At 49.9% G+C, this 24,671-nt stretch overlaps 1 protein-coding gene and 1 long non-coding RNA gene across 21 annotated transcripts in view; one reads left to right on the top strand and one right to left on the bottom strand.

Moving 5' to 3' along the window:
* Positions 1 to 4,444: 4,444 nt before the first annotated feature.
* LOC311517185 lies at positions 4,445 to 12,115 on the bottom strand. Its single transcript, XR_014710624.1, has 3 exons — positions 12,065 to 12,115; positions 7,961 to 8,229; positions 4,445 to 7,846 (listed from the first exon to the last, which is right to left on the bottom strand). It is a non-coding gene; the product is annotated as an uncharacterized lncRNA (long non-coding RNA).
* A 3,520-nt stretch (positions 12,116 to 15,635) lies between these two features.
* SCRIB (scribble planar cell polarity protein) overlaps positions 15,636 to 24,671 on the top strand; it is a 237,931-nt gene continuing 228,895 nt past the window's right edge. For all 20 annotated transcript variants that reach the window (XM_084621786.1, XM_084621778.1, XM_084621790.1 and 17 more), the window contains exon 1: positions 15,636 to 15,837. In XM_084621786.1, the coding sequence (XP_084477912.1) occupies positions 15,676 to 15,837 (162 nt within the window). In that variant the 5' untranslated portion in view covers positions 15,636 to 15,675. The remainder of the gene's footprint in view (positions 15,838 to 24,671) is intronic.

Genomic DNA, 24,671 nt, shown 5'->3' with positions numbered 1-24,671 from the left:
ATGGATGGATATAAGCTGTTCAGGAAGGACAGGCAGGGCAGAAAAGGTGGGGGAGTTGCACTGTATGTAAGAGAGCAGTATGACTGCTCAGAGCTCAAGTATGAAACTGCAGAAAAACCTGAGAGTCTCTGGATTAAGTTTAGAAGCGTGAGCGACAAGGGTGATGTCGTGGTGGGAGTCTACTATAGACCACCGGACCAGGGGGATGAGGTGGACGAGGCTTTCTTCCGGCAACTTGCAGAAGTTACTAGATCACACGCCCTGGTTCTCATGAGCGACTTCAATCACCCAGATATCTGCTGGGAGAGCAATACAGCGGTGCACAGACAATCCAGGAAGTTTTTGGAAAATGTAGGGGACAATTTCCTGGTGCAAGTACTGGAGGAACCAACTAGGGGCAGAGCTCTTCTTGACCTGCTGCTCACAAACCGGGAAGAATTAGTAGGGGAAGCAAAAGTGGATGGGAACCTGGGAGGCAGTGACCATGAGATGGTCGAGGTCAGAATCCTGACACAAGGAAGAAAGGAAAGCAGCAGAATACAGACCCTGGACTTCAGAAAAGCAGACTTTGATTCCCTCAGGGACTGATGGGCAAGATCCCCTCGGAGAATAACATGAGGGGGAAAGGAGTCCAGGAGAGCTGGCTGTATTTTAAAGAATCCTTATTGAGGTTACAGGGACAAACCATCCCAATGTGGACAAAGAATAGTAAATATGGCAGGCGACTGGCGTGGCTTAACAATGAAATCCTTGCTGATCTTAAATACAAAAAAGAAGCTTACAAGAAGTGGAAGATTGGACAAATGACCAGGGATGAGTATACAAATATTGCTCGGGCATGCAGGAGTGAAATCAGGAAGGCCAAATCACACCTGGAGTTGCAGCTAGCAAGAGATGTTAAGAGTAACAAGAAGGGTTTCTTCAGGTATGTTAGCAACAAGAAGAAAGTCAAGGAAAGTGTGGGCCCCTTACTGAATAAGGGAGGCAACCTAGTGACAGAGGATGTGGAAAAAGCTAATGTATTCAATGCTTTTTTTGCCTCTGTCTTCACGAACAAGGTCAGCTCCCAGACTGCTGCACTGGGCAGCACAGCATGGGAAGGAGGTGACCAGACCCCTGTGGAGAAAGTGGTTCGGGACTATTTAGAAAAGCTGGATGAGCAGAAGTCCATGGGGCTGGATGTGCTGCATCCGAGAGTGCTAAAGGAGTTGGCGGATGTGATTGCAGAGCCATTGGCCATTATCTTTGAAAACTCATGGTGATCGGGGGAAGTCCTGGACGACTGGAAAAAGGCTAATGTAGTGCCCATCTTTAAAAAAGGGAAGAAGGAGGATCCTGGGAACTACAGGCCAGTCAGCCTCACCTCAGTCCCCGGAAAATCATGGAGCAGGTCCTCAAGGAATCAATTCTGAAGCATTGCGAGGAGAGGAAAGTGATCAGGAACAGTCAGCATGGATTCACTAAGGGCAAGTCATGCCTGACTAATCTAATTGCCTTCTATGATGAGATAACTGGCTCTGTGGATGAAGGGAAAGCAGTGGACGTGTTGTTCCTTGACTTTAGCAAAGCTTTTGACATGATCTCCCACAGTATTCTTGCCAACAAGTTAAAGAAGTATGGGCTGGATGAATGCACTATAAGGTGGATAGAAAGTTGGCTAGATTGTTGGGCTCAACGGGTAGTGATCAATGGCTCCATGTCTAATTGGCAGCTGGTATCTAGCGGAGTGACCCAAGGGTCGGTCCTGGGGCCGGTTTTGTGCAATATCTTCATTAATGATCTGGAGGATGGCGTGGATTACACCCTCAGCAAGTTTGCAGATGACACTAAACTGGGAGGAGAGGTAAATACGCTGGAGGGTAGGGATAGGATACAGAGGGACCTAGACAAATTAGAGGATTGGGCCAAAAGAAATCTGATGAAGTTCATCAAGGACAAGTGCAGAGTCCTGCACTTAGGACGGAAGAATCCCATGCACCGCTACAGACTAGGGACCGAATGGCCCGGCAGCAGTTCTGCAGAAAAGGACCTAGGGGTTACAGTGGACGAGAAGCTGGATAGGAGTCAACAGTGTGCCCTTGTTGCCAAGAAGGCCAATGGCAATTTTGGGCTGTATAAATAGGGGCATTCCAGCAGATCGAGGGACGTGATCGTTCCCCTCTATTCGACACTGGTGAGGCCTCATCTGGAGTATTGTGTCCAGTTTTGGGCCCCACACTACAAGAAGGATGTGGAAAAAATGGAAAGAGTCCAGCGGAGGGCAACAAAAATGATTAGGGGACTGGAACACATGACTTATGAGGAGAGGCTGAGGGAACTGGGGATGTTTAGTCTAAGGAAGAGAAGAATGAGGGGGGATTTGATAGCTGCTTTCAACTACCTGAAAGGGGGTTCCAGAGGATGGCTCTAGACTGTTCTCAGTGGTAGCAGATGACAGAACAAGGAGTAATGGTCTCAAGTTGCAGTGGGGGAGATTTAGGTTGGATATTCGGAAAAGTTTTTCACTAGGAGGGTGGTGAAACACTGGAATGCGTTACCTTGGGAGGTGGTGGAATCTCCTTCCTTTGAGGTTTTTAAGGTCAGGCTTGACAAAGCCCTGGCTGGGATGATTTAATTGAGGATCGGTCCTGCTTTGAGCAGGGGGTTGGACTAGATGACCTCCTGAGGTCCCTTCCAACCCTGATGTTCTATGATTCTATGAAATACAAATAGGGACCACAGATCTTGAAAAACCTTAAATTACAGATATGTAACCTCCTCTTCCTTATGTTTCTTTTAAACTGTCTACCTGTGAATTTCATTGGGTGACCCCTGGTTCATGTATTCTGTGGAGAGGTAAATAACACTTCCCTATTCACTTTCTCCACACCAGTCATGATTTTATAGACCTCTATCATATCCCACTTTAGTCGTCTCTTTTCTAAGATGAAATGTTCCAGTCTGTTTAATCTCTCCTTCAACGGAAGCTGTTCCATACCCCAAATCATTTTTGTTGCCATTTTCTGTACTTTTTTCCATTTCTAATATATATTTTTTGAGATGGGGTGACCAGAACTGCAAGCAGCATTCTAGGTGTGGGCGTACCATGGATTTATAGAGAGGCAATATGGTATTTTCTGTCTTATTATCTATCCCTTTCCTAATGGTTCCTAATAGTCTCTCAGCTTTTTTGACTGCCGCTGTACATTGAGCAACTGTTTTTAGAGAACTCTCCACACTGACTCCAGGATCTCTTTCTTGAGTGGGGATTATGTTTTCCAATGTGCATTACTTTGCATTTATCAACACTGAATCTAATGGGCCATTTTATTGCCCACTCATGCAGTTTTGTGAGATCCCTCTGGGCTAGGTGTGTTTACTCTTTGATCAGATTCACCTTTTCCCAGAAAAAGAAGAGGAGTACTTGTGGCACCTTAGAGACTAACCAATTTATTTGAGCAGAAGCTTTCGTGAGCTACAGCTCACTTCATCGGATGCATACTGTGGAAAGTACAGAAAATCTTTTTATACACACAAAGCATGAAAAAATGGGTGTTTACCACTACAAAAGGTTTTCTCTCCCCCCACCCCAGTCTCCTGTTGGTAATAGCTTATCTAAAGTGATCTCTCCTTACAATGTGTATGATAATCAAGTTGGGCCATTTCCAGCACAAATTTATTTGAGCATAAGCTTTCGTGAGCTACAGCTCACTTCATCGGATGCATTCAGTGGAAAATACAATGGGGAGATTTATATCCTTGCAACAAAGCCCGTTGCCAACTGTGTCCACATATCTATTCAGGGGACACCATCATAGGGCCTAATCACATCAGCCACACTATCAGAGGCTCGTTCACTTGCACATCTACCAATGCGATCTATGCCATCATGTGCCAGCAATGCCCCTCTGCCATGTACATTGGCCAAACCGGACAGTCTCTACGCAAAAGAATAAATGGACACAAATCAGATGTCAAGAATTATAACATTCAAAAACCAGTCGGAGAACACTTCAATCTCTTTGGTCACTCGATTACAGATCTAAAAGTGGCAATTCTTCAACAAAAACAACTTCAGAAACAGACTCCAACGAGAGACTGCTGAATTGGAATTAATTTGCAAACTGGATACAATTAACTTAGGCTTGAATAAAGACTGGGAGTGGATGGGTCATTACACAAAGTAAAACTATTTCCCCATGTTTATTCCCCCTGCCCTTCCCTACTGTTCCTCAGACGTTCTTGTCAACTGCTGGAAATGGCCCACCTTGATTATCACTACAAAAAGTCCCCCAGCCCCCGCTCTCCTGCTGGTAATAGCTCACCTTACCTGATCACTCTGGTTACAGTCTGTATGGTAACACCCATTGTTTCATGTTCTCTGTGTATATAAATCTCCTCACTGTATTTTCCACTGAATCCATCTGATGAAATGAGCTGTAGCTCACGAAAACTTATGCTCAAATATATTTGTTAGTCAAGGTGCCACAAGTCCTCCTTTTTCTTTTTGTGGATACAGACTAACACGGCTGCTACTCTGAAACTTTTCCCATAACTGCTCTCTGAGTCTCACCAGCCTGGGGGAGACACCCCCCTTCTCTGTCAGTTGGGCCATTCATGTTCTTACAAACGACCCCCTGGCAATGTCCTGGTCCCAACTCCTCTGCTGTCCCAGCCGTTGGAGCTGTATCTCGATGTAAAGAGACACAGTTACCTTCCAAAACCTTTTCAGAAATAGCATCCTGAAAACCGGGACCTGGATTGGGCGCCCTCCGCCACCCTTTTCTCTGTCCCTCAGAAGTTAGCTGTGTGACGGCTCTTCCCCAAGAGGTCAGTTACACAGTTCCTTCTCAAAACCTGCGTCACAGGCTGAGTGCCTGGGTGCACAGACGCTGAGCCAGCCATTCTCCGAGTGTCCTGGGCATCCTGCCCTGAGTGACTGGTGAGGAGACGTTCCCTTACCCGCACTATTCCTTCCGCAGTTTCCTCCTCTGGGCTCCCTCCGAAGACACATTTCTCTGTGCTCCCTGGGAAGGGTTCTATCCTTTGTTCGGCTGCGGAGCTCTGCCAGCTAACAACTGGGACAGTTTCCTTAATCACTGACAACACCTCTCCTGCCCCTGTGTCTGATCTCCCCCACCTCGATTACAGTTTTGGGCTTCCCATCTAGGATGTACCTTTCTATTTCCTCAGGAACACTCTCTAAGAACTGCTCCATTTGCAGGAGAGACAGATCTTCTAGAGATTTAACACTTGCTCCTGATATCCAGGCATCCCAATTTTGTACAATGTGGTTGGCGTGTTGTGAAAATGCCATGTCTGGTTTCCAACTTAGGGCTCTGAACTGCCGACGGGCATGCTTGGGTGTTAGCCCCATTCTAATTCTGGCCTTTTTAAAAAAAAAGTTTCTCCTCATTCATGAGTTCTTTAGGCATTTCAGCTGCCACGTCTGCTAAGGGCCCACTGAGTTGTGGCCTCAGCTCCACCATATACTGGTCTGTAGGGAGGCTGTACCCAAGGCAGGCCCTTTCAAAATTTTCTAGGAAGGCCTCTGTATCATCGCCTACCTTGTAGGTGGGGAATTTCTTGGAATGGGGAGCGGCACCTAGAGAAGGACTGCTGGACCCAGCTTAGCCCTTTCCAACTCTAAATGCTTCAGCTCTAACTCTGTTTCCAAGCGCTTCGCCTGTTTCCTCTCCTCCACTTCCAACTCCAAGCACTTCACCTTTCTTTTGTCCTCTGCTTCCAAACACATCATCTGTAGGAAGAAATCCCTGTCTTCTGCAGTCAGAACTCGGTCTGGATTAAGGGCATCCCTCCATCTTGGCACTTGGATCTTGGTTGGGGGAAGGCTGACCCTTCCCTCCTGGGAAGTTCCCAGTCCCCCATCCCCTCCCTTTATTTCCGACATGGAGCTTGATGCCTGAGCTTGATCTGGGACTGTCTTCTCCATGTCATGCTGCTTTGGGAAGACTGGTTTTTCTAAGGTTTCGGTGCCTGACCTCAACCTCATGCACAGGCTGCCCTACTTTAGCCTAACTATTTTGTTGCCACGAAGCTAGAAAAGAAAAAAAACAAAACTGCTTGTTGTACTCCCTGGCTTCTTTGGCAAGCCTGTTCCCCCTCAGGTAGCACATAAAAGAAAAAGTGGGGGGTACCTCCCTGGCTTTCAAGCAGCCAAAAGGAAAAATGTCCTTTTAAACTCCTGAGGTCTGTGCTGCTGGTTTAAAACTATCTCACCACTGCCACCATGTCAAGGCTGATTCCCAACTCTGTCACTCCGAGTGTAGAAGTGGGGCCCACAAGGATTTTAAAAATTAATATTGGCCACTCCAGGCTTGTATTAAACTCCCAAGGTTACACCTTTTCCCTGACCTTGGCTTGGTAAACGCTGCCACCACCCAAATGCAAAAAAAAAAACCTTTTGAACCCAGGAAGGAGCACTTGGGAATTCCTCCCTGTGGGGTACCCTCAAGTCCTTTCACCCCCCATCCCGGGAAGAGCTGAGAAAGAAAACAAAGGAAATTAGCTGTGGCTATCAACTAATCAAACAACATGCACAAACCTCTTAGGACACCGAAAATCCAATCCTGTTCTTAAAAAAGGTAAATTTTATTGAAAACAAAAAGAAAGAATATACATTTGAAACTTAGGCTTTTGTTAAATTTTAAAAAGAGCAAGTCCAAAAATCAAGCACCCAAAATAGCGTCCTTGGGGGTTCAGCTTAAAGGTTACAAGCAAACAAAAGCATCTAGGGTTAGCACAGAGGAGTCCACAAGCCAAGAAGAAATACTTTGATAATTTATGATCATACCTGCCTTAAGCTGCTTTATAGCATGGCTGCTCTGTCCCTCCAGCCCAGAGAACAACAGACAAAGGGAAAGTTTCTTTCCCAATTTTTAAAAGTTCTACCTTCCCATTGGCTCTTTTGGTCAGGTGCCCACTTTTTTTTTCTTTACTTGGGGGACTTTTTAACCCTTTACAGGTAAAGCAAGTAAAGAACAGCTACCAAGAGGGATTTTACCACTGGCTGGGTGTCCATCAAAGGGAGATATCCCCCTCCCCCCCTTTATTTATCACATCTTCATCTCCCAATGAAGCAATCACCTTGGCATCTGTGTTTCCTCCAGAAGACAATCCAGGAGGATGGCAGGATCAAGCCAACCCCAAAGCACTTCATCTCATGGCTTGGTTTTCAGATGGGAGTCAAACCTAGAACATTCCTGCTCCGAAGCCGTACAAACCATTCTATTAGGAAATGCTACTTATCTAAATAGAAGCATTTCTCCCTCTGGGCACAGCAGAAACACATATCTCCAGAGTCAGCAGATAGTCCAAAATAAGGGGAATATCTTCCTTCTCTCAAAATGACTGGTCTCTCCCCCAGTTCTGTATGAGTCCAAGGTATGCCATCCACCATCAGACAGTTATTCAATTTTCACTCGCCTGCTGACTAGCAGATTCTTAAAAGGCCTGATCAGAACTTTCTCACCAGTAAGGAAAGCAACTCCTCACTGAGCCTTGAACCTTGTACTTTTGGTGCTCACTAAGGCCTTCCCTTCCCCTTCAAATGACTAGCTACAAGTTCCATGTCTCGCCTATTGATGAAAGCTTTATTCCTTGTGTCCACCACCTCTGCCAGAAGGGTAGGCGAACTCAGAACCTGAATGGTGGTTCCGCCGTACACAGTATTCCATAAGGACAAAGGTTTTTTTTATGAGTACATCGAAGGTAACCCCCAAGGTAGTTTCGGAGTTTCACATAAACCAGTCAATCCACTTGCCTGTATTTTTTCTTGAAACCCCAAGTATCTGAAGAGAAGAGGAGACTTCATTCCCTCAACATGCGATGGACTTTGGATTTTTACCTACAAAGGACAAAACCAATCAGAAAATCACCTAGACTGTTTCTTGCCATAGCAGAACAAATTGGAGGATATCCTCTCAGAGGATCTCTAAATGGATCTCTGACAGTATCCTACCTTGCTAATAGTTGTCACAGCTTCCTCACTCTCATGGGATAAGGGCTCTCTCTACCAGGGCACAAGTGGCCTCAGTGGCATGGCCTCAAGTACCTCTGCTTGACATTTGCAGGGTAGCTATGTGAAGTTCCAGACACAAGTTTTTGAGAGATTGTGATCTGGTCCAAGGCTCCTTCACTGACTCAACTTTTGGGACAGTGGTCCTTCAAACAGCTTTGCTCTCTGTATCTTCGCTCCCTCCTCCTACTTGAGTACTGCTTGTCAGTCACCTGCAATGGAATACACAATGGCAGCAGTGCTATTACTTACCTTATAGCAGTGGTTCCCAAACTGGGGGTTCGCGAAATGTTACAGGGCGTTCTCAGGGGAAAATTCTCTAATGGCAAGGAGCCAGCAGCCTGGTGCCCCTGGACTTCCAAGAGCTAAGCAGATTGAAGCAAGCATATCTAGCAGACTGAGGAGATTTAAACTTCAAGACTCCTTATAAGAAATGGAAAGGGAGGTGGATATTTTTTGCTCTTTTTAAAATTAAATAGGCAGCTAGTATTTTTAAAATTATTATGAAGAACAAGTTTAAGCTTTGTTGTAACATGCGTTGTTTGCCTGGACTGCTCAAGACCCAAATGCTTGTGTATGAGGAACTCTTTGAGTTGGCTTCTTAAATACCTTCATACTGTTTCACATCTGATGCTCCTTGTTGAAACATAGGAGCCTTGTCTTATAACATGCTTATTCAAAGTGATACAAGCTACGAAAGTGAGATCTGGGAAGAGTGTTGTCATTTTCATAATGTAATAAAAATACTGTAATGATTAATAATAATGTGTAATAAGCATGTCATAAAAACAAATTGTATATTTCCAAGATCACTGCTTTTATAATTTATACTCAGGTAAAGGAGAAAATCCCTGGAAATATTCATTTTTAGGAGGGGGTTTGTGATTCTTGACATTTTAGTGAAAGGGGTTTACAGTTTGGTAACCACTGCCTTATAGTAACTGGAGGTTCTTCGAGATGTGCAGTTTGTGTCTGCATTCTACTACCCACCCTCTTTTCCCTATGCTTTAGATCATACCTGGATTTGCTTCAGAGAAGGAACTGGAGAGGGGGTTGGTCCACTCTGCCGTTAATAACTGTGGCTGGAAGCACCAGGAGAGCAAGGCTACATGTGCAGACCAGTGGACACTGCTTGCAAGAATTCTCTGATTCCAGGTGCGTGGAGCACATAAGCACCAACATTTGAATATATATAGGGACTACACATCTTGAAGACCCTCCAGTTACTTAAGTAACTTTCTCTTCTGCAGAGCTTGAATAATTTTTGTGACTCTTGTCTGCACCCTCTCCAATTTTTCAAAATCTTTTTTTTAAAATGTACACACCAGAACTGGACACAGTATTCCAGTACTGGTCTTACTAACACTGTACTGTGAGGGGAAATCGTCTACCACTCCTACTAACTACTCTCCCTATTTATACGAAGGGCCTGTGTTATACAGGAGGTCAGGCTAGATGAGTTAATTTTCAATTCTGGCCTTAAAATCTATTAATCTATACATCCCAAGGATTGCATTAGATCGTTTTGCCAATTGTATTGCACTGGGAGCTCATGTTGATCTTGCTTCACTAGTTCACTGATGATTGTGAAGCACTTCAGTACTACAAAGCTGAATGTCATAGAAAAGTCCGTGAGGAAATTTATAATTTTTAGAGCACGGTTTGAATGGTGTGCAGTAAATAAAAATGGAGGCCACACAATGAACAACAGGGATAAAACAACATTTTGAATATTTGTTCATTCAGGGACCACAATCCATCTTGTGTATTGAATGAGGCAAGGTCCTGTGAGAAATATAGTATGTGATCATGTAATTATATGTTGTATCATAATATATACACCCAATGGGCCCAAGTTAAGATTCCATGGGCAACTTTACTAATGGCATCTCTTAACTTTAGAGTGCTTGAATTTGCAACTGTTAGAGACACAAGGTGGGTGAGGTAATAGCTTTTATTGGACCGACTTCTGTTAGTGAAACCATTAGGTTATTTTAATGTAATGGGTGGGTGTATTGTACACAGTGCTGCCAACTCCCACAACTTAGGCTGGGGCTGGAGCCCATGTGAGAACGATGACACAAGAAGCTTCAACACTTTCACAAATTTCACCTCTGACTGGGGCAGAACCACCTCCTGGGGAAGAGCAGCCAGTCAGAGCTGCTGCAGGAAGGGAGGAAGCAGAAAGACTCCACCAGGACTGGGCAGCTCTACTCCCCTTCTCCCCCTATGAGCAATGGGACAGCTCCTCTGCTTCTCCTCCCTGCTCCCCCACTGCAAAACCGGGACTGGGACAGGGGCTGTATGTGTGTGCTTGGATGGGATGGGTATGAACCCATAGAGCTATAGCAGGAGCAGAAGCGAGGCTAGCTGTGGGAAGAACTGAGTTGATTGGTGGGCTTTGGGGTCAACAAGTGGCTGTGGAGGCAAAAATCCTGGAGCAGGAACCAATATCACTGTAATAAATTTGGGAGTATTGGCAACGCATTGACCCACATATGGTGGGAGCAGCAAATAGCGGTGGGAGTTCAACAATCCAAGAGTAAAACGAGTATTTTTTTAAATCTTATGATGTTTTGTGGTTGGACTCATGATTTTTGAGCCTTTGGGGCTGGCCATCCTATATATTCAAATAAATATAAAGCTCAGGGCCTACAGGTGATCAGGAGTAAGGTTGTGAAGTTTCTTCCTTTTTCAAAATGGCGGCTGTCTCCCATTGTTCTTAACAGGACTGATGCTGAGTTGCCGCTGCTTAAAGTAGGAACAATTTCACCACAGATTATTAGGTGACAGGGAGGCTGCCCCTGCTAAAGATGGCTGGCAGTGCCCATCATTCCCCATGAGGCTGAAGCCAGGTGCCCTCAGGTTGCCCCTTGCCGGCAGGGAAGCACAGAGAATAGGAGACACAGTGCAGCTGAGTGTAAACTTTGGTCTGGACTTAAGTTATATTGGTATAGCTACCTCAGTCGGAGTGTGAAAAAACACGTGCAGCAACACTGCCATGCCAACAAACCAAGCCCCAGTGCGTTATCCCAATGGAAGAGAGCTTCCGCTGGAATAGCGGGGAGGCGGTGTTCTTCTAGCGACAGAAAAACTCCTTCTGCGTCTACACACTGGGGCTTGGTTTGCACAGGCTCCCACGACTCATGTGGTATTTTTCTTTTACAAAATTGTTTTTACCCAGGTATGTTTGGCCTTTTTCAAAAATGGCCCAATCTCCCTTTGCTTTGAATCACAAAGTGCCCTCAGTCAATATGACTCTGATAATCTTCCGTTTCCCTTGATACACAAAGATACCCACTAGGCTGCTCCTAGTACAGATGGCCACCATGTATCTCCCCTTGTTTCCACAAGGGTTGGAATCAGGCTGCCAGCAGGAAAGATGGCTACTTCCCATGCCCTATACAGTTGTTGGGGACACCGGGGCATGGCCACTAGGTAACTCGAGGGGATGGAAGACCACGAGTGTCGATGAAGCCCCCTCGCACTAGGCCCAGTGTCCTTGGCCCCCCCCTCCCGCCTGGAGGCACTCGCAGCAGCTCTGCATACTAGGCCCAAGTGTCCTTGGCCCCCCCGCCTGGAGGCACACACAGCAGTTATGCTGAGAATCTGCAACAATATGCTGCGGAGTCAGACTGCCTGAAACTAAGCAAGGCCAAACAGGGCAGATATGGAAGAACAATGCTGAATAAAGCAGCTTTATGTATAGCTTAACAAATGATACAGAGAACAAGGGAACTAGCTGGGAACTGGATTGGCTGGCTATATGGATACTTGGGGCAGCTTGCTATTGGATAAGTATGCTGGGAAAAAGGATGTATAAAAGCCTGTGTAACTTCCTGCTCTGTGTACAGGATTTGAGATTCAAATCTCCCTGTACCTTTTTGAAGCTTCAAATAAACTTTTCTGCTTCTCCACCCCGTTGTGATTATTGGGTGTAGCACACCGGGTAGCGAACCTACTCATGCTGTTGTTCAGCCTCTCGGCACTGGGTGCCGGCAACACAGTAGAACCTCAAAGATACGAACAGCAGAGTTACAGACTTACCGGTCAACCTGACACCATGTGGAACTGGAAGTCCTCAATCAGGCAGCAGTGGACGAAGAAAAAAAAAAAAAAAAAAGGAAATACTGTACTGCCCGAGGTTCAGGGCTCCAGCAATGGGGGCTTGGGACTTCTGACCCTTGGGAGCACTGGGGCTCCGGGCTTTAGGCCGAGGGGGATGCTGGGTGTGGTGCTTCAGCCCCGCGGCTCTGTTCTTTGCTTCCGCCTGCTTGGGGGTGCTGGGGCTCAGAGCTTTCGCTACAAGTGGGGCCCGTTTCAGCCCCAGTACTCCCCCCGTAGCTAAAGCCCCGAGCCTTGGCTCCACCCACCTGGGGCTAAAACCGAGAAGAGAGCCAGGGGGAGCCCTAGTTCCAGTGCCACCTCTGGGGCTGGAGCCCTGGTGCCCACCGCGAGGGTGACACTGGGAGTGGAGCCCCAGCGCTCCCCTCAGGTCTCAAGGGCTGAGCCCTGATGCTCTTGCTGGGCACGAGCCCCGACCCCCTCCCCCCTCCCCCCGCAGCCCCAAGCCCCCATATGGCTGAAGTCCACAACCTCTTGTTCAGACTTACGGAACATTTCAGAGTTATGGACAACCTCCATTCCTGAGGTGTCTGTAACGCTGAGGTTCTACTGGGATTTCAAAACGGCAGAGGAAGCTGGCAGTGCTGGAGACTGATGGGGAACAGTGGCGAGCAGGAAGGAGACCTGTGGGGGGAGGGACTACATGTGGGGGTATGTGAGGGAGGCAGTCAAGGGAGGGAGTGGGTGGAGGAAAGGAGGTGGTGGAGGGAAGAATGGGGACGAGGTGAGAGGGTCTGGGTGTGGGGGAGAAAGAGGGAGACGGGGGAGGATGTGTGTGTAGAGGAGCAGCAGACAATGGGAGAGGGTCTATAGGGGGCAGGAGGGAGATTGGGTGGGTCTGTGGGGTGGGAAGTAGAAAGTTGGGGGTAGGAAGGGTCTGTGGCAGAGGCAGGAGGGAGACGGCAGTGGGTGGGAAAGGGAGGGTCTGTGGTGGGGGTGGTAGGGAGACAGTGGGGGTGGAGGGTCTGTGTTAGGGGGAGCACAAGTGAGATGGGGAGAGGGTCTGTGGGGGGCAGGAGGGAGATGGGGAGGGGAATGTGTGTGGGAGGGAGGGGGAGGGGTGTGTGTGGGAGGGAGAGAGTGGGAAATCTTCCTGGGGGGGAGGGAGGGACACGGTGGTGGGAGGGTAGGGCCTCAGGGGCAGGAGGGAGATGGCAGGGGTAGAGATTCTGTGTGTAGGGGAGGGACTGGGTGGGGGAAAGAAGGGTCTGTGGAGGGAGGGAGATGATGGGGGAAGTCTGTGGGGGAGGGTGAGAGGGAGATGGGAAAATGTGGGGGGTGCGGGAAGGGTTGGGGGTAGGAGGGAGATGGGGAGTGTGTGTGGGAGGATGAGAGAGAGACAGTGGGGAATCTGTGGGAGAGAGGGAGGGACATGGTGGTGGGAGGGTAGAGCCGGGGGTGGGCAGGACAGAGCTGGTGGGGGTAGATTCTGTGTGTAGGGGAGGGGGAGGGACTGGTTGGGGGAAAGGAGGGTCTGTGGGGGGAGGGAGACGATGGGGGGAGTCTGTGGGGGAGGGAGGGATATAGTGACAGACGGGAGGGTCTGTGGAGGGGATGGAGGGAGATGGGAAAATGTGGGGGTGCGGGAAGGGTCTGGGGGGTAGGAGGGAGATGGGGAGTTTGGGGGGGTGGGAGAGAGACAGTGGGGAATCTTTGTGGGAGAGAGGGAGGGACATGGTGGGGGGATGGAGGAAGATGGCAGGGGGGGATGGTGGGGGAAAGGAGGGTCCGTGGAGGGAGTGAGACTGTGGGGGGAGGGGAGAGTGTGAGGGAGATGGGGGAGGAGAGTCTGAGGGAGTGGCAGGGAGATGGTGGGGGGAGGGTCTGTGGGGGAAGGGTCTGGGGAGGTGGTGGGAGGATGTTTGGGGGGGGATCTGTGGAGGGATGGAGGTGGCAGGGGGAATCTGTGGGAGGGAAGAATGTGAGGGAGAAGGCGGGAGGAGGGTCAGTGGGGAAGAGCCGGCTGGGGGAAAGGGGGGCAGGGAGGTGGCAGGGGAGGGTTGGTGGGGAGGGGCCGGCTGGGAGAAAGGAGGGTTTGTGGGGGCGGGAGGGTAAGGGAGTGTCTGGGGGGGTGGGAGGGAGGTGGAGGGTCTGGGGGGAGGGATGGTTGGTGGGAGGTGGCGGGGGGGAGGGAGTGTCTGGGGGGGCGGGAGGGGAAGGGAGGAAGGTGGCGGGAGGGAGGTGGCAGGGGCAGGGTCGCTGGGCAGGGAGGGGAGGGTCGGGAAGAGGGAGGTGGTGGGGAAGGGACAGTCGGGGGGGGCGGGAGGAAGGGTCGGTGGGAGGTGGTGGGGAAGGGACAGTCGGGGGGGGGCGGGAGGGGAGGGTCGGGAAGAGGGAGGTGGTGGGGAAGGGACAGTCGGGGGGGCGGGAGGAAGGGTCGGTGGGAGGTGGTGGGGAAGGGACAGTCGGGGGGGGCGGGAGGGGAGGGTCGGGAAGAGGGAGGTGGTGGGGAAGGGACAGTCGGGGGGGCGGGAGGAAGGGTCGGTGGGAGGTGGTGGGGAAGGGACAGTCGGGGGGGGCGGGAGGGGAGGGGCGGGAAGAGGGAGGTGGTGGGGAAGGGACAGTCGGGGGGGCGGGAGGTGGCGGGAGGAGGGGAGGGACCGGCGGCTGCAGACGGGCTGGGGGCTAGTAGCCGGGGGCGGGCGGGGTTCCCGCTTTCAGGGGTGACATTTGCGCCCCCCCACGGGGCCGGTTCAGCGTCCTCCCACCGGGCCACGAATAACGCGCAGCATGCTGGGAGCCGTAGTTCCGGGAGGGGCGGGGAGCCCGCGGGGCATGCTGGGAACCGTAGATCCGGGTGGGGCGGGGCGGCCGCGGGGTATGCTGGGAGCCGTAGTTCCGGGAGGGGCGGGGCGGCCGCGGGGCATGCTGGGAGCCGTAGTTCCGGGTGGGGCGGGGCGGCCGCGACGCATGCTGGGAGCCGTAGTTCCAGATGACCGGACTCGGACTCCCAGGACCCATCACGGGGGCGGAGCGGCTGCGGCCTGAGGAGCCGGCGGGGCCCGAGCGCTGCAGCGACCCGGGCTGGAGTCGGAACCGCCGCGGCCTGAGTCTGAGGGAACCAGGCCCAACATGGCGGCCATGCGGAGCTCGCGCCTCCCCGGCCACTGAGACCCGGGGCCGCCCAGGAGGAGCCGGAGCCGGAGCGTCGGGACCCTTCCCCGGCCCGGCCCGGCCCGGCCCTTCCTCCTCCCAGAGCCGCCCCTCAGCGCCCCCGGCCCCTCCAGAGCGGCCCCGGCCCCGAGCCGCCCCCCCCCCCGACTTGCCCCTCAGCGGCTCCCGCCCCGGCCCCGAGCCGCCCCCCCTCAGCGCTCCCCCCCGCCCTGCTCCTCAGCGGCTCCCGCCCCGGCCCCGAGCCGCCACCCCCCCCGCCCTGCCCCTCAGCGGCTCCCGCCCCGAGCCGCCCCCCTCAGCGCCCCCCCACCTGCCCCTCAGCGGCTCCCGCCCCGGCCCCGAGCCGCCCCCCCTCAGCGGCTCCGCCCCCCCCCAGCCCCTCAGCGGCTCCCGCCCCGGCCCGCGGCCGCCCCGGCAGGATGCTGCGCTGCATGCCGCCGCTGTGGCGCTGTAACCGGCACGTGGAGGCGCTGGACCGGCGGCACTGCTCGCTGCAGGCCGTGCCCGAGGAGATCTACCGCTACAGCCGCTCGCTGGAGGAGCTGCTGCTGGACGCCAACCAGCTGCGGGAGCTGCCCAAGGTCGGCGCCCGCTGGGGGGGGGGCGGCGGGAGCCCGCTGGGGGGGGGCTGGAGGCGCGGGGCCAGGGTGGGGCGGGCGGCGAGCCGTCGGGGGAGGGGTACTGGGGGGCGCTGGAGGGGGCGTGGCCGCAGAAGCCCTGGGGTTGGGGCAGGGGCGCCGGTGATGGGGAGCACTGGAAAGGGGGAAGCGCCTGTGCCGTTGTGGGGCTGGGTGAAAGAGGAGCGCTTGGCTGGCCAGCAGAGCGGGGAGCCGGGCAAGGCAGCAGGAATAGCAAGGTGGTACTGGTAATGGGGGGAAGGGGTATTGTAGTAGCCCTGGGGTTGCCTACAGGTAACAGGGAGGCTCTGGAAGGCATCGATGGACTCTAAGTAGAAGGAATTGGAGTATGGGGGCAGGGAATAAGGAGCTGGAGGGGTTGTAGTTAATCCATCTTTATTTCCCTGTAGAAATTTTCCTGAAAAAACCCAGCCCATTCAAATGTTGGGGTCAGTGGGAAAGGCTCTTGGTCTGGTTCAAACTTCTGCCTTCTCTTGCGGCTGAGACTGCTTTGAACAGGCTTGACCCGTCACCCGTTCAGTTTCCGCAACTTCATCTTTAGGGGTGGTGCGGGGATGGAGGGCGCTTGGTAAAAGTCTGAATAAATGTACCTCACTTCCTCCTAGCACCTTTTCCATTTCACCTGCTCTTATTACCTACTCCTTGGAGAATCCCACCATGTGTAAATCCACATTTCCTCTGTGGCGGCAGGACTGGGCTCTAGCAGCTTGCAAGGATAGATTTGATTTGTGTGTTGGGAGCATTTGTCCCTCCTGGTGGTGCTGTCCTATCCTGGGGACTCGCTACCAGAGCTCTTTCTGATGGCTCTTCTGCTTGTCTACACTTACAGCAACCAGCAGCATAGCTGCACTTGGTCTGGTGCTGCTGTAGCACTTAGTGAAGATGCTACCTAGGCTGACCCGGAGAGCTTCTCCCGTTTGCATAGTTAATTCACCTCCATGAGAGGTGGTAGCTATGTTGCTGGGAGAAGCCCTTCCTTTTACAGACAGGGGTTAGGTCTGTAAAATTACGTCGCTCAGGGGGGTGGATTTTCTACCCCTGAGCGACGTAGTTATACTGACATAAGATCAAGCCTTAGTTTGAAATGTTAAGTTCTATGTGGCCTGATAACTTTAGTCCCCTGAATCTTTTTAGGGTTTTATAATTGCCCTGTGCCCATCACCATAGTGCCTGAGTTCCAGGAAAGGAAGCACTCTGTTTCCCACGGACACCTGCACTTTTTAGCCTTTGTAGGATGACTTCTGCAGGACTGTCGGTATACACAGCAGCATACAGCAGGGGAACAAATAGCAGGTCCCTGTACTTAGGGGCTTAGTTTGCAAGCACAGCAGGTCAGATTCTTGCATTAGAGTTGTGAGGGGCTCTTAGATCATTTAATCCAGTCTCTGACCAGTTCATGGCGGGTGAATGCAATACTGAATGACATGAGCATAGTCTAGCAAGAAAGTTTTGTTACAGGGCAGGGAGAGAGCTTGGTCAACAGAGATTCAGAGGCTCTTCCATGCGTAGGGAGAGTCATAAAAGAAGGCATTGAGTCTAGAGTGGGTGGGTGAAGGCGTTGATGGGGAGAGGTCAGAAGAAACTTGGGTGGAGCAGAGAGAGCGGGACTGTGGAGGAGGGTGGAATTGCGTAGGATTGAAAGTAATAGAGAAGTTACAGGGTAGCTGCATCTTGGAGGGGTAGTGATGGGAGATGTGAGGATGGGAGGCTGCACTAGCAGGTGGGAGATGATGGAAGCCTGGGCAGGCAGGCTAGTTACATGGAGAGAAGGAAAGAGCTGGGACAAGGAACCAAGCTTGACAACAGACGTGTAAGGATGACTGCCATGCTGAGTGACTGAGGAGGAGGAGAGCTGGCAGTGGGAGACATAGGGCTGACATGGGTAGTGTCTGACTTGGGAAATCATCCAAATTAAACATGGCAGCTGAGGTCTCACCATGGAAAGTGTGGCTGGAGAAGCGAAGGCTAAAGTTGCTCATATTCCATGCTGAGGATTGCAGGAGACAAAAGAATGTAGCCGTGGGGACTCTCACCGTGTGGGGTCCAGATCCTTTGAGCACTTCCTTCCTGCCCAAACTCCTGGAGTGACACTGACCCAGGACAGAAGGTGCCTCCCTTGTGGGTTCCAGATTGCAGCTGATCCAAAGAGCTCTCGTTGCTGGCTCCTAGTGTGGAGGAGGGAAGTTAGTATGATGCTTGTGGGTGCACTGGCAAGCTCTGTCTGCTTTGCATAGATTTCTTCCTGCTCTGGCTCCCTGCTGTTTGCATCAGTAGCAGGGCCCTTTCCTGGTAGGTGGGAGTTGTTGATTGTAGAGTTCCCTCCTGCTTCACTGCAGTTGGCCTGGGGCAGGAGGTACCTCCTTTGTCCAGGGGCTGGGCTCCTGCAGCTCTGAGCCCAGCTGTGTGAAACCCAAAGCCAGACGGGGCCTCTGCTGGGCTAATTAAGATCAGCTTTTATTTTGCTGGGACCTGGGTGGAGGCTTCTGGGTTTTTATTTACTTCTGTGGAGGAGTAAAGCTGCTCCTTCTAATCTCTCAACACTAACTCAGCCCCTCCCTGGTATGGAGGGAGACAGCCAGCAAAGATTAATCAATGGCTTCAGCTCTTCCCCTCCTGCCTCTTGTACTGCCTTGTTGCACTCTGCTTCCCTTTGGAAAGGAGGGTTGGCAATGAGCAGGTCCCCTTGGTCTTTGTGTGGAATTCTCTGCATCTCAGGCCTTGTCTAAACACACAAGTGGCAGTAATTTAACAAAAAGAAAAGGAGTACTTGTGGCACCTTAGAGACTAACCAATTTATTTGAGCATGAGCTTTCGTGAGCTCAAATAAATTGGTTAGTCTCTAAGGTGCCACAAGTACTCCTTTTCTTTTTGCGAATACAGACTAACACGGCTGTTACTCTGAAACCAGTAATTTAACAAATTCAGCTTAGAAACTGCTTTTGTTTGATTGGTGCTTGAATGTGTTAGGAATCAGTTTAGTTAAATTGGCACAACCTTTGTATTTCAACATAGCCTGTGTTGCTCTAAAGTTAGGTGTAGCTGGGGCAGCTGCTGCTGTAGTGGTCCTGTCTGAGGCTGAGCAGCTGGTTTCCTCACTCAACTCATCCCTTCCCCTCTGCCACAGCTTTCCCTTTTGTCAAATCCTGGACAGTAGTGACTCTGACCAAGATTTCAGGGATAACAGTGAACAAGCAACTCCACTGAGCTCCCCCTGTGATCCTGGGGTAGAAAAAGCTAATATGATCCTTGGATATATAAACAGGGGAGTAGGAGTGGGGTGGTGATTTTAAATCTCAATACAGTATTGTTGAGACCAATATTGGAATACTGTGTCCAGTTCTGGTGTCCACATTTTAAAAAAGGAAGTTGAAAAATTGGAGAAAAGACACACAAATGAGTTGAGGGCTGACGAAAATGCCTCATAGTGAGAGACTGAAAGAGCTCAATCTATTATAGGTTTCAGAGTAACAGCCGTGTTAGTCTGTATTCGCAAAAAGAAAAGGAGTACTTGTGGCACCTTAGAGACTAACCAATTTATTTGAGCATGAGCTTTCGTGAGCTACAGCTCACTTCATTGGATGCTCTGTGTAGAGAGTTGTCACTTTGGATGGGCTATCACCAGCAGGAGAGTGAATTTGTGTGGGGGGGTGGAGGGTGAGAAAACCTGGATTTGTGCTGGAAATGGCCCAACTTGATGATCACTTTAGATAAGCTATTACCAGCAGGACAGTGGGGTGGGAGGAGGTATTGTTTCATATTCTCTGTGTGTATATAAAGTCTGCTGCAGTTTCCACGGTATGCATCCGATGAAGTGAGCTGTAGCTCACTAAAGCCCATGCTCAAATAAATTGGTTAGTCTCTAAGGTGCCACAAGTACTCCTTTTCTTTCAATCTATTATAGTTTATCAAGCCATATAATTTTTTTTTGATTATAGTGTATAAGAACCTTGAGAGGAGGAAAATGACAGGTGCTCTTCTATTCAGTGGAGAGAGACATAACAAGAACCAATGACTGCAACTTAAAGCAAGAAAATTCAAATTTAAAGTCTGTGCCTAACAGTGCGGTTAATTAACCATTGCAACAAACTACCAAGTGAAGCTCAACCTATTCAGCTAACAAAGAGCAGGTTAAGGGGTGACTTGATTACAGTCTACCTACATGGAGAACCAATATTTAATAGCCCCCTCAGTCTAGCAGAGAAAGGTCTAACATGATCCAATGGCTGGAAGTTGAAGCCAGACAAATTCAGACTGGAAATAAGGTGTAAATTTGTATCGGTGACGGTAACTAACCCATGGAACAATTTACCAAGGGTCATGGTATATTTTCCATTACTGACAATTTTTAAATCGGGATTGGATGCTTTTTCTAAAAGGCATGCTCTGGGAATTATTTAGGGGAAGTTCTACGGCCTGTGTTATAGGGAGATCAGGCTAGATGATCACAATGACCCCTTCTGGCCTCAGAATTATGGAAGTGGTGAATTCTCCATCTCTTGATGTCTTCATATCAAGACTAGATTATTATAATGATCCTTTATGGCCTTAAACTATATGAAAATGAATATATGAAATGTGGATTGATACCCCCATCTGTGGGGGTTCTGAGGCCAGAGTCAATATCAGTGTGTTGGGCAGTGTACAGACACATGGGATACACCAAGGAGTACTCATTCTAGGACAAAGCCCAAATTAGTGTAACAGTAGAGGCGGGCTGGGAGCAGCAGGACCACAAAGCTATGCAGGCTGCTGTGTACTCAGTTACATTGGACTGAATGGCAGAAATCTCTCTCTGCCCAGGGTGGCCTTCATGCTGTGCTTGCCCATTATCTGGGCCCTGTACAAAGCAAGGAAGGGTGGAGGCAGAGAGATGGGAAAGACTAGTTAGGTTCTGTTCAGTCCTTTTTCAGGGACCAGTTGGGGCTTTTATTGCACCCGCTGAATCTCTCCTCTCAGTAATTTCACTAGCTAACTTCCTGCACCCGCTGAGGTACAGGCAGCCCTGGACCAGCTGCCTGCTACATCTTTATATATTTGAGGATCCCCTTGTCAGCTCCTTAGTGATAGTTATTCTCACAGAATCTCCCTCCTTTACCTGCTAGCCAGACTGTGACTTACTCAGTATCTCAGGGGCTCTAGAAACGGTTGGGTCCCTTCCCCTCTGATTGCTGGACCTACTTCTCTGTGCTTTGTTTATATAATCCCTCCTTACTCCACTTGACTGTAGTAATTCATGCTGCTTTTTGCAGATGTATCTGGCTGTGTCTCCTTGAACCATGACATTGATAAATATAGGGAGCAGCGTAGTGAGAGGTAATGATAGCTGGACCGTCCTATGTGGGGAGGAAGATGAACTAGGTGATCTATGGGCCTTGTCCATCTGTAGATCCTGTGAAGCTTTGTTACCTCTCCCTCTTCCATTTGGCTTCAGGGCATTTTAGCCATGTCTCTGAGCTAGTCCCTTACAATCCACCTTCCTATTCTCTGCGTTCTTCATTTTCAGAGGAATCGTTTGTGCCTAATGGTGTCTGAGGAGCCCCCACTGCTTCCTCCCACTCAGGGGGATTTTAACTCTTCTTCCCAGGGCCCCCATGAGATTTCTTCATTCCCCCAAATTTGCTTCGCTGCATTCTAACGCCTTGTGTTACTGCACTCTCTGAATGCCGCACTCCTTGTTGTGCTAAGTTCAGGCTGCGTGGGGTCATTGACTCCCAACTATCCTGTCATTCTCACATTCTCAGCCCATTTCTTCCTTTCAGAGGTAGATCTTATTTGGTATTTGTATTGTGGTGCCTTGCAAAGGCCCCCCATGAGGAATGGCACCTCGTGGTGCTGGGTGCTGCACAAACACATAGGATGATGTGACCTCTGCCCTGAAGAAGCTGTAATCCAATTGCAAACAAGATGCACCAAGTGTGTGTGTGAGTAGCTATTGCATAACTTGAGGGTTCTCAGTCACTGACAGTTGTTTTGGTATAGTTCAAGCAAATAATTGCGTATTCGTGACTGCTCAGCTGGCCTGTTGTTAATGGCTGATTCCTTGTAGGAGTCCTGGCAGAAGTAGATTTGGAGAGGATTTGGAAGGAGGGAGTAGTAACCTGACGGATCAGTGCAGGAAGGGCCTTCCATACATAAGGATGGCATGGAAGAAAGCATGAGGATATTTGTGAGAGCAGTTGACACATGGACCTTCGTGGCTGGCATCATTGAGGGGAAGGGTGTGTGTGATAGAGCAGGTTTCAGAGTAGCAGCCGTGTTAGTCTGTATCTGCAAAAAGAACAGGAGGACTTGTGGCACCTTAGAGACTAACAAATTTATTTGAGCATAAGCTTTCGTGAGCTACAGCTATATCTCTCTGTGGTAGAGCAGATAAGCAACAAGAAGCGGAGATCTGGATATTTCTTGGACTTTTTTGTAAATTTTTGCTTTGTCAGCTGTGGTCCACCCTCTGCTATGATCTAGACCAGTGGTTCCCACATTTGTTCCGCCGCTTGTGCAGGAAAAGTCCCTGGTGGGCCGGGCCAGTTTGTTTATCTGCTTTGTCTGCAGGTTCGGCCGTGCGGTTCGCTGCTTCAGGCCAATGGGAGCCGCTGGAAGCAGCGCGTGATCGGCTGAACCTGCGGACACGGCAGGTAGGTAAACCGGTCCGCCCAGGGCTTTCCCCGCACAAGTGGCGGAACAAGTTTAGGAACCACTGATCTAGACTCATCTCTCAAGCTAAGCAGGTTCAGGCCTGGGCAGTACTTGGATGGGAGATCTCCAGCAAATGTTCAGGGTGCCAGGGTGGATTTGATTTAAATCACTAGTCAGGAAGACTCGATTTAATCATGGAATGCATAAAAGTGCATTCTTATTGGTTGTTATAACCTTAATACATACTCTTCGCAACTCAGAGATAGATGAGACCCAAATTGGGTCTCTCTTATGGACTGCTGCCATTCTAGGTTTTCCCTTCTAGGGGAAATAGTATGGTAGGTCTCAAATCAATGAAGTCTACACTCAGAAAGACCTCAAGACTTCTGGAATATGCTGCTCAAACAGCTTCACTTTTGTTTCTAGTGCCTGTCCCTCCCTTCTCACATTTATCTCCAGATTTCTTCTCCTTGTCCAGATCTATTCCGCCCCCAACAATCTTCTATTCATTGAACTTTTTGAAACTTTGCACTTTTAGAGAGAGGTAAGGGATTGACTCTGTGTACACAAATTTGCAGAGGGACAATAGGGTTGAGGTCTGTTATTTCTCACCTCTTTATTTATTTATTTATTTAAAACATTTTTGCTGTTAACAAGCATGTTACCTCTGGAGACACAAATCCACAGTTTGAGAACTGCAAAACTAAGCATCTCTGATGGTATCTTCTAGACTGAACACTGAGTCCCATTGGGTAGATAGAAAAATTAACCTAAATAATCTATACAGAAGCCCCTGGAGCCCCATGAGATCGGGTCCCTCATCCATGAACTATTGGAGCTCACTTTACAACGTTTTTCTTAAAGATTACATGACTATATTGTCTCATACTGTAGAATTAGAATTTATAATCCCTATTCCATGATGAGATACATTATAGCTCAAAGATATCTTGATTAAAACTATCCTTAGGTTTCTCCTCAAAAATCCAATTTAAATAAAAAAATCAGGTTTTTTTTTTTTTTAAATCATTGATTTTTATCCACCCTGCAGGGTGCAGCAGCAGCAAGAAATGGCGGTGCCTCAGCTGGCACTCTTCCCTCTGAGTCCGTGACAGACCCGTGCCCCAGTGTGGTGCTCGAGGGGTGCTGTGCTCCGTGGAGTGGCAGTAGGGGCTGTCTTTACTCAGTGCTGACCGTAATGCCCCAGCGTGGCGCTAGGGGGTACTGTGCTGCTGATGCTACTGTCTCTCACATGAGATTTAAATTGAGGCCCTGAGCAGTTGTGGTCAGTAACAATCCCACAGTACTTTGCAGGAGTGAAGTGTTAGCCCTGGTGTCCTGGCCAAATTTTAGCTCAGCTTTTCTTTTCACAACCTAAATTCCCTTGAACTTTAATCTGGACCTGGAAATCCACTTTGCTTCTGCTCTAAACTCTTGTGTAATGTTGCAGTTAGCTGTGAAACAGCTGCTGCATTCCACCCCAGAGGGGGGCTAAATTCCCAGTTTCCTGCTGAGGTGCCTGTGAAGAATCAGCTGGAGAGCCTTGGGCTCCGAGACTGCTTGCTTCATGTCTTAGCTGGAATGTTTTCCTGGCATTTAAGTATTTTCATGTATTTGAAACACATTCCTTAGGGCCTGATATGTGGGGTTAAATAGCAGGAAATCCGGCTGATCTGCATTACAGGGGGCTATGTCACTGCTGCCAAGGAGCAGTCAGCCCACAGGTGTATGGGTACTCCTCTGCTCTCAGCCCATGTGCACATACCCCTCCCATTGGTTTTGGGGTTTTGTACTCTGGTGTGTGTGCGTGCTTGGAGCCTAGTCTGCTTTTGTCTTGGTCCGTGTGCTGCAGCGCTGGTGAGTGTGTCCTACCTTTGCTCTCCTCACTGCAGCCCTAGGTTCTGGTGAGTGCTGCTGTGCATGTGGTTTTGTTGCTGCAGAGTATCATCCGTTTCTGCTCAGGGCTCTGTCACTGAGCTACTGCCTTTGTTACCGGTTTAGTTGTCCTCTCGCTGGCCTAGCATCTCCCCCACCCTGGATCTGCACCCCCTTGTGCGGGGATCTTGTTATCTAAGCAAGACTGGTTGGGTCTGATTAATGTTATGATGGGGGCGGACCTCCAAGGGACATCAGATACTACAGGG

The sequence above is a fragment of the Lepidochelys olivacea genome (genome assembly GCF_965140295.1).
Source record: "Lepidochelys olivacea isolate rLepOli2 genome assembly, chromosome: 2".
NCBI lineage: Eukaryota > Metazoa > Chordata > Testudines > Cheloniidae > Lepidochelys > Lepidochelys olivacea.
The sequence above is the reverse complement of the archived record's forward strand: the minus strand, read 5'-3'. Positions and strand labels throughout refer to the sequence as shown.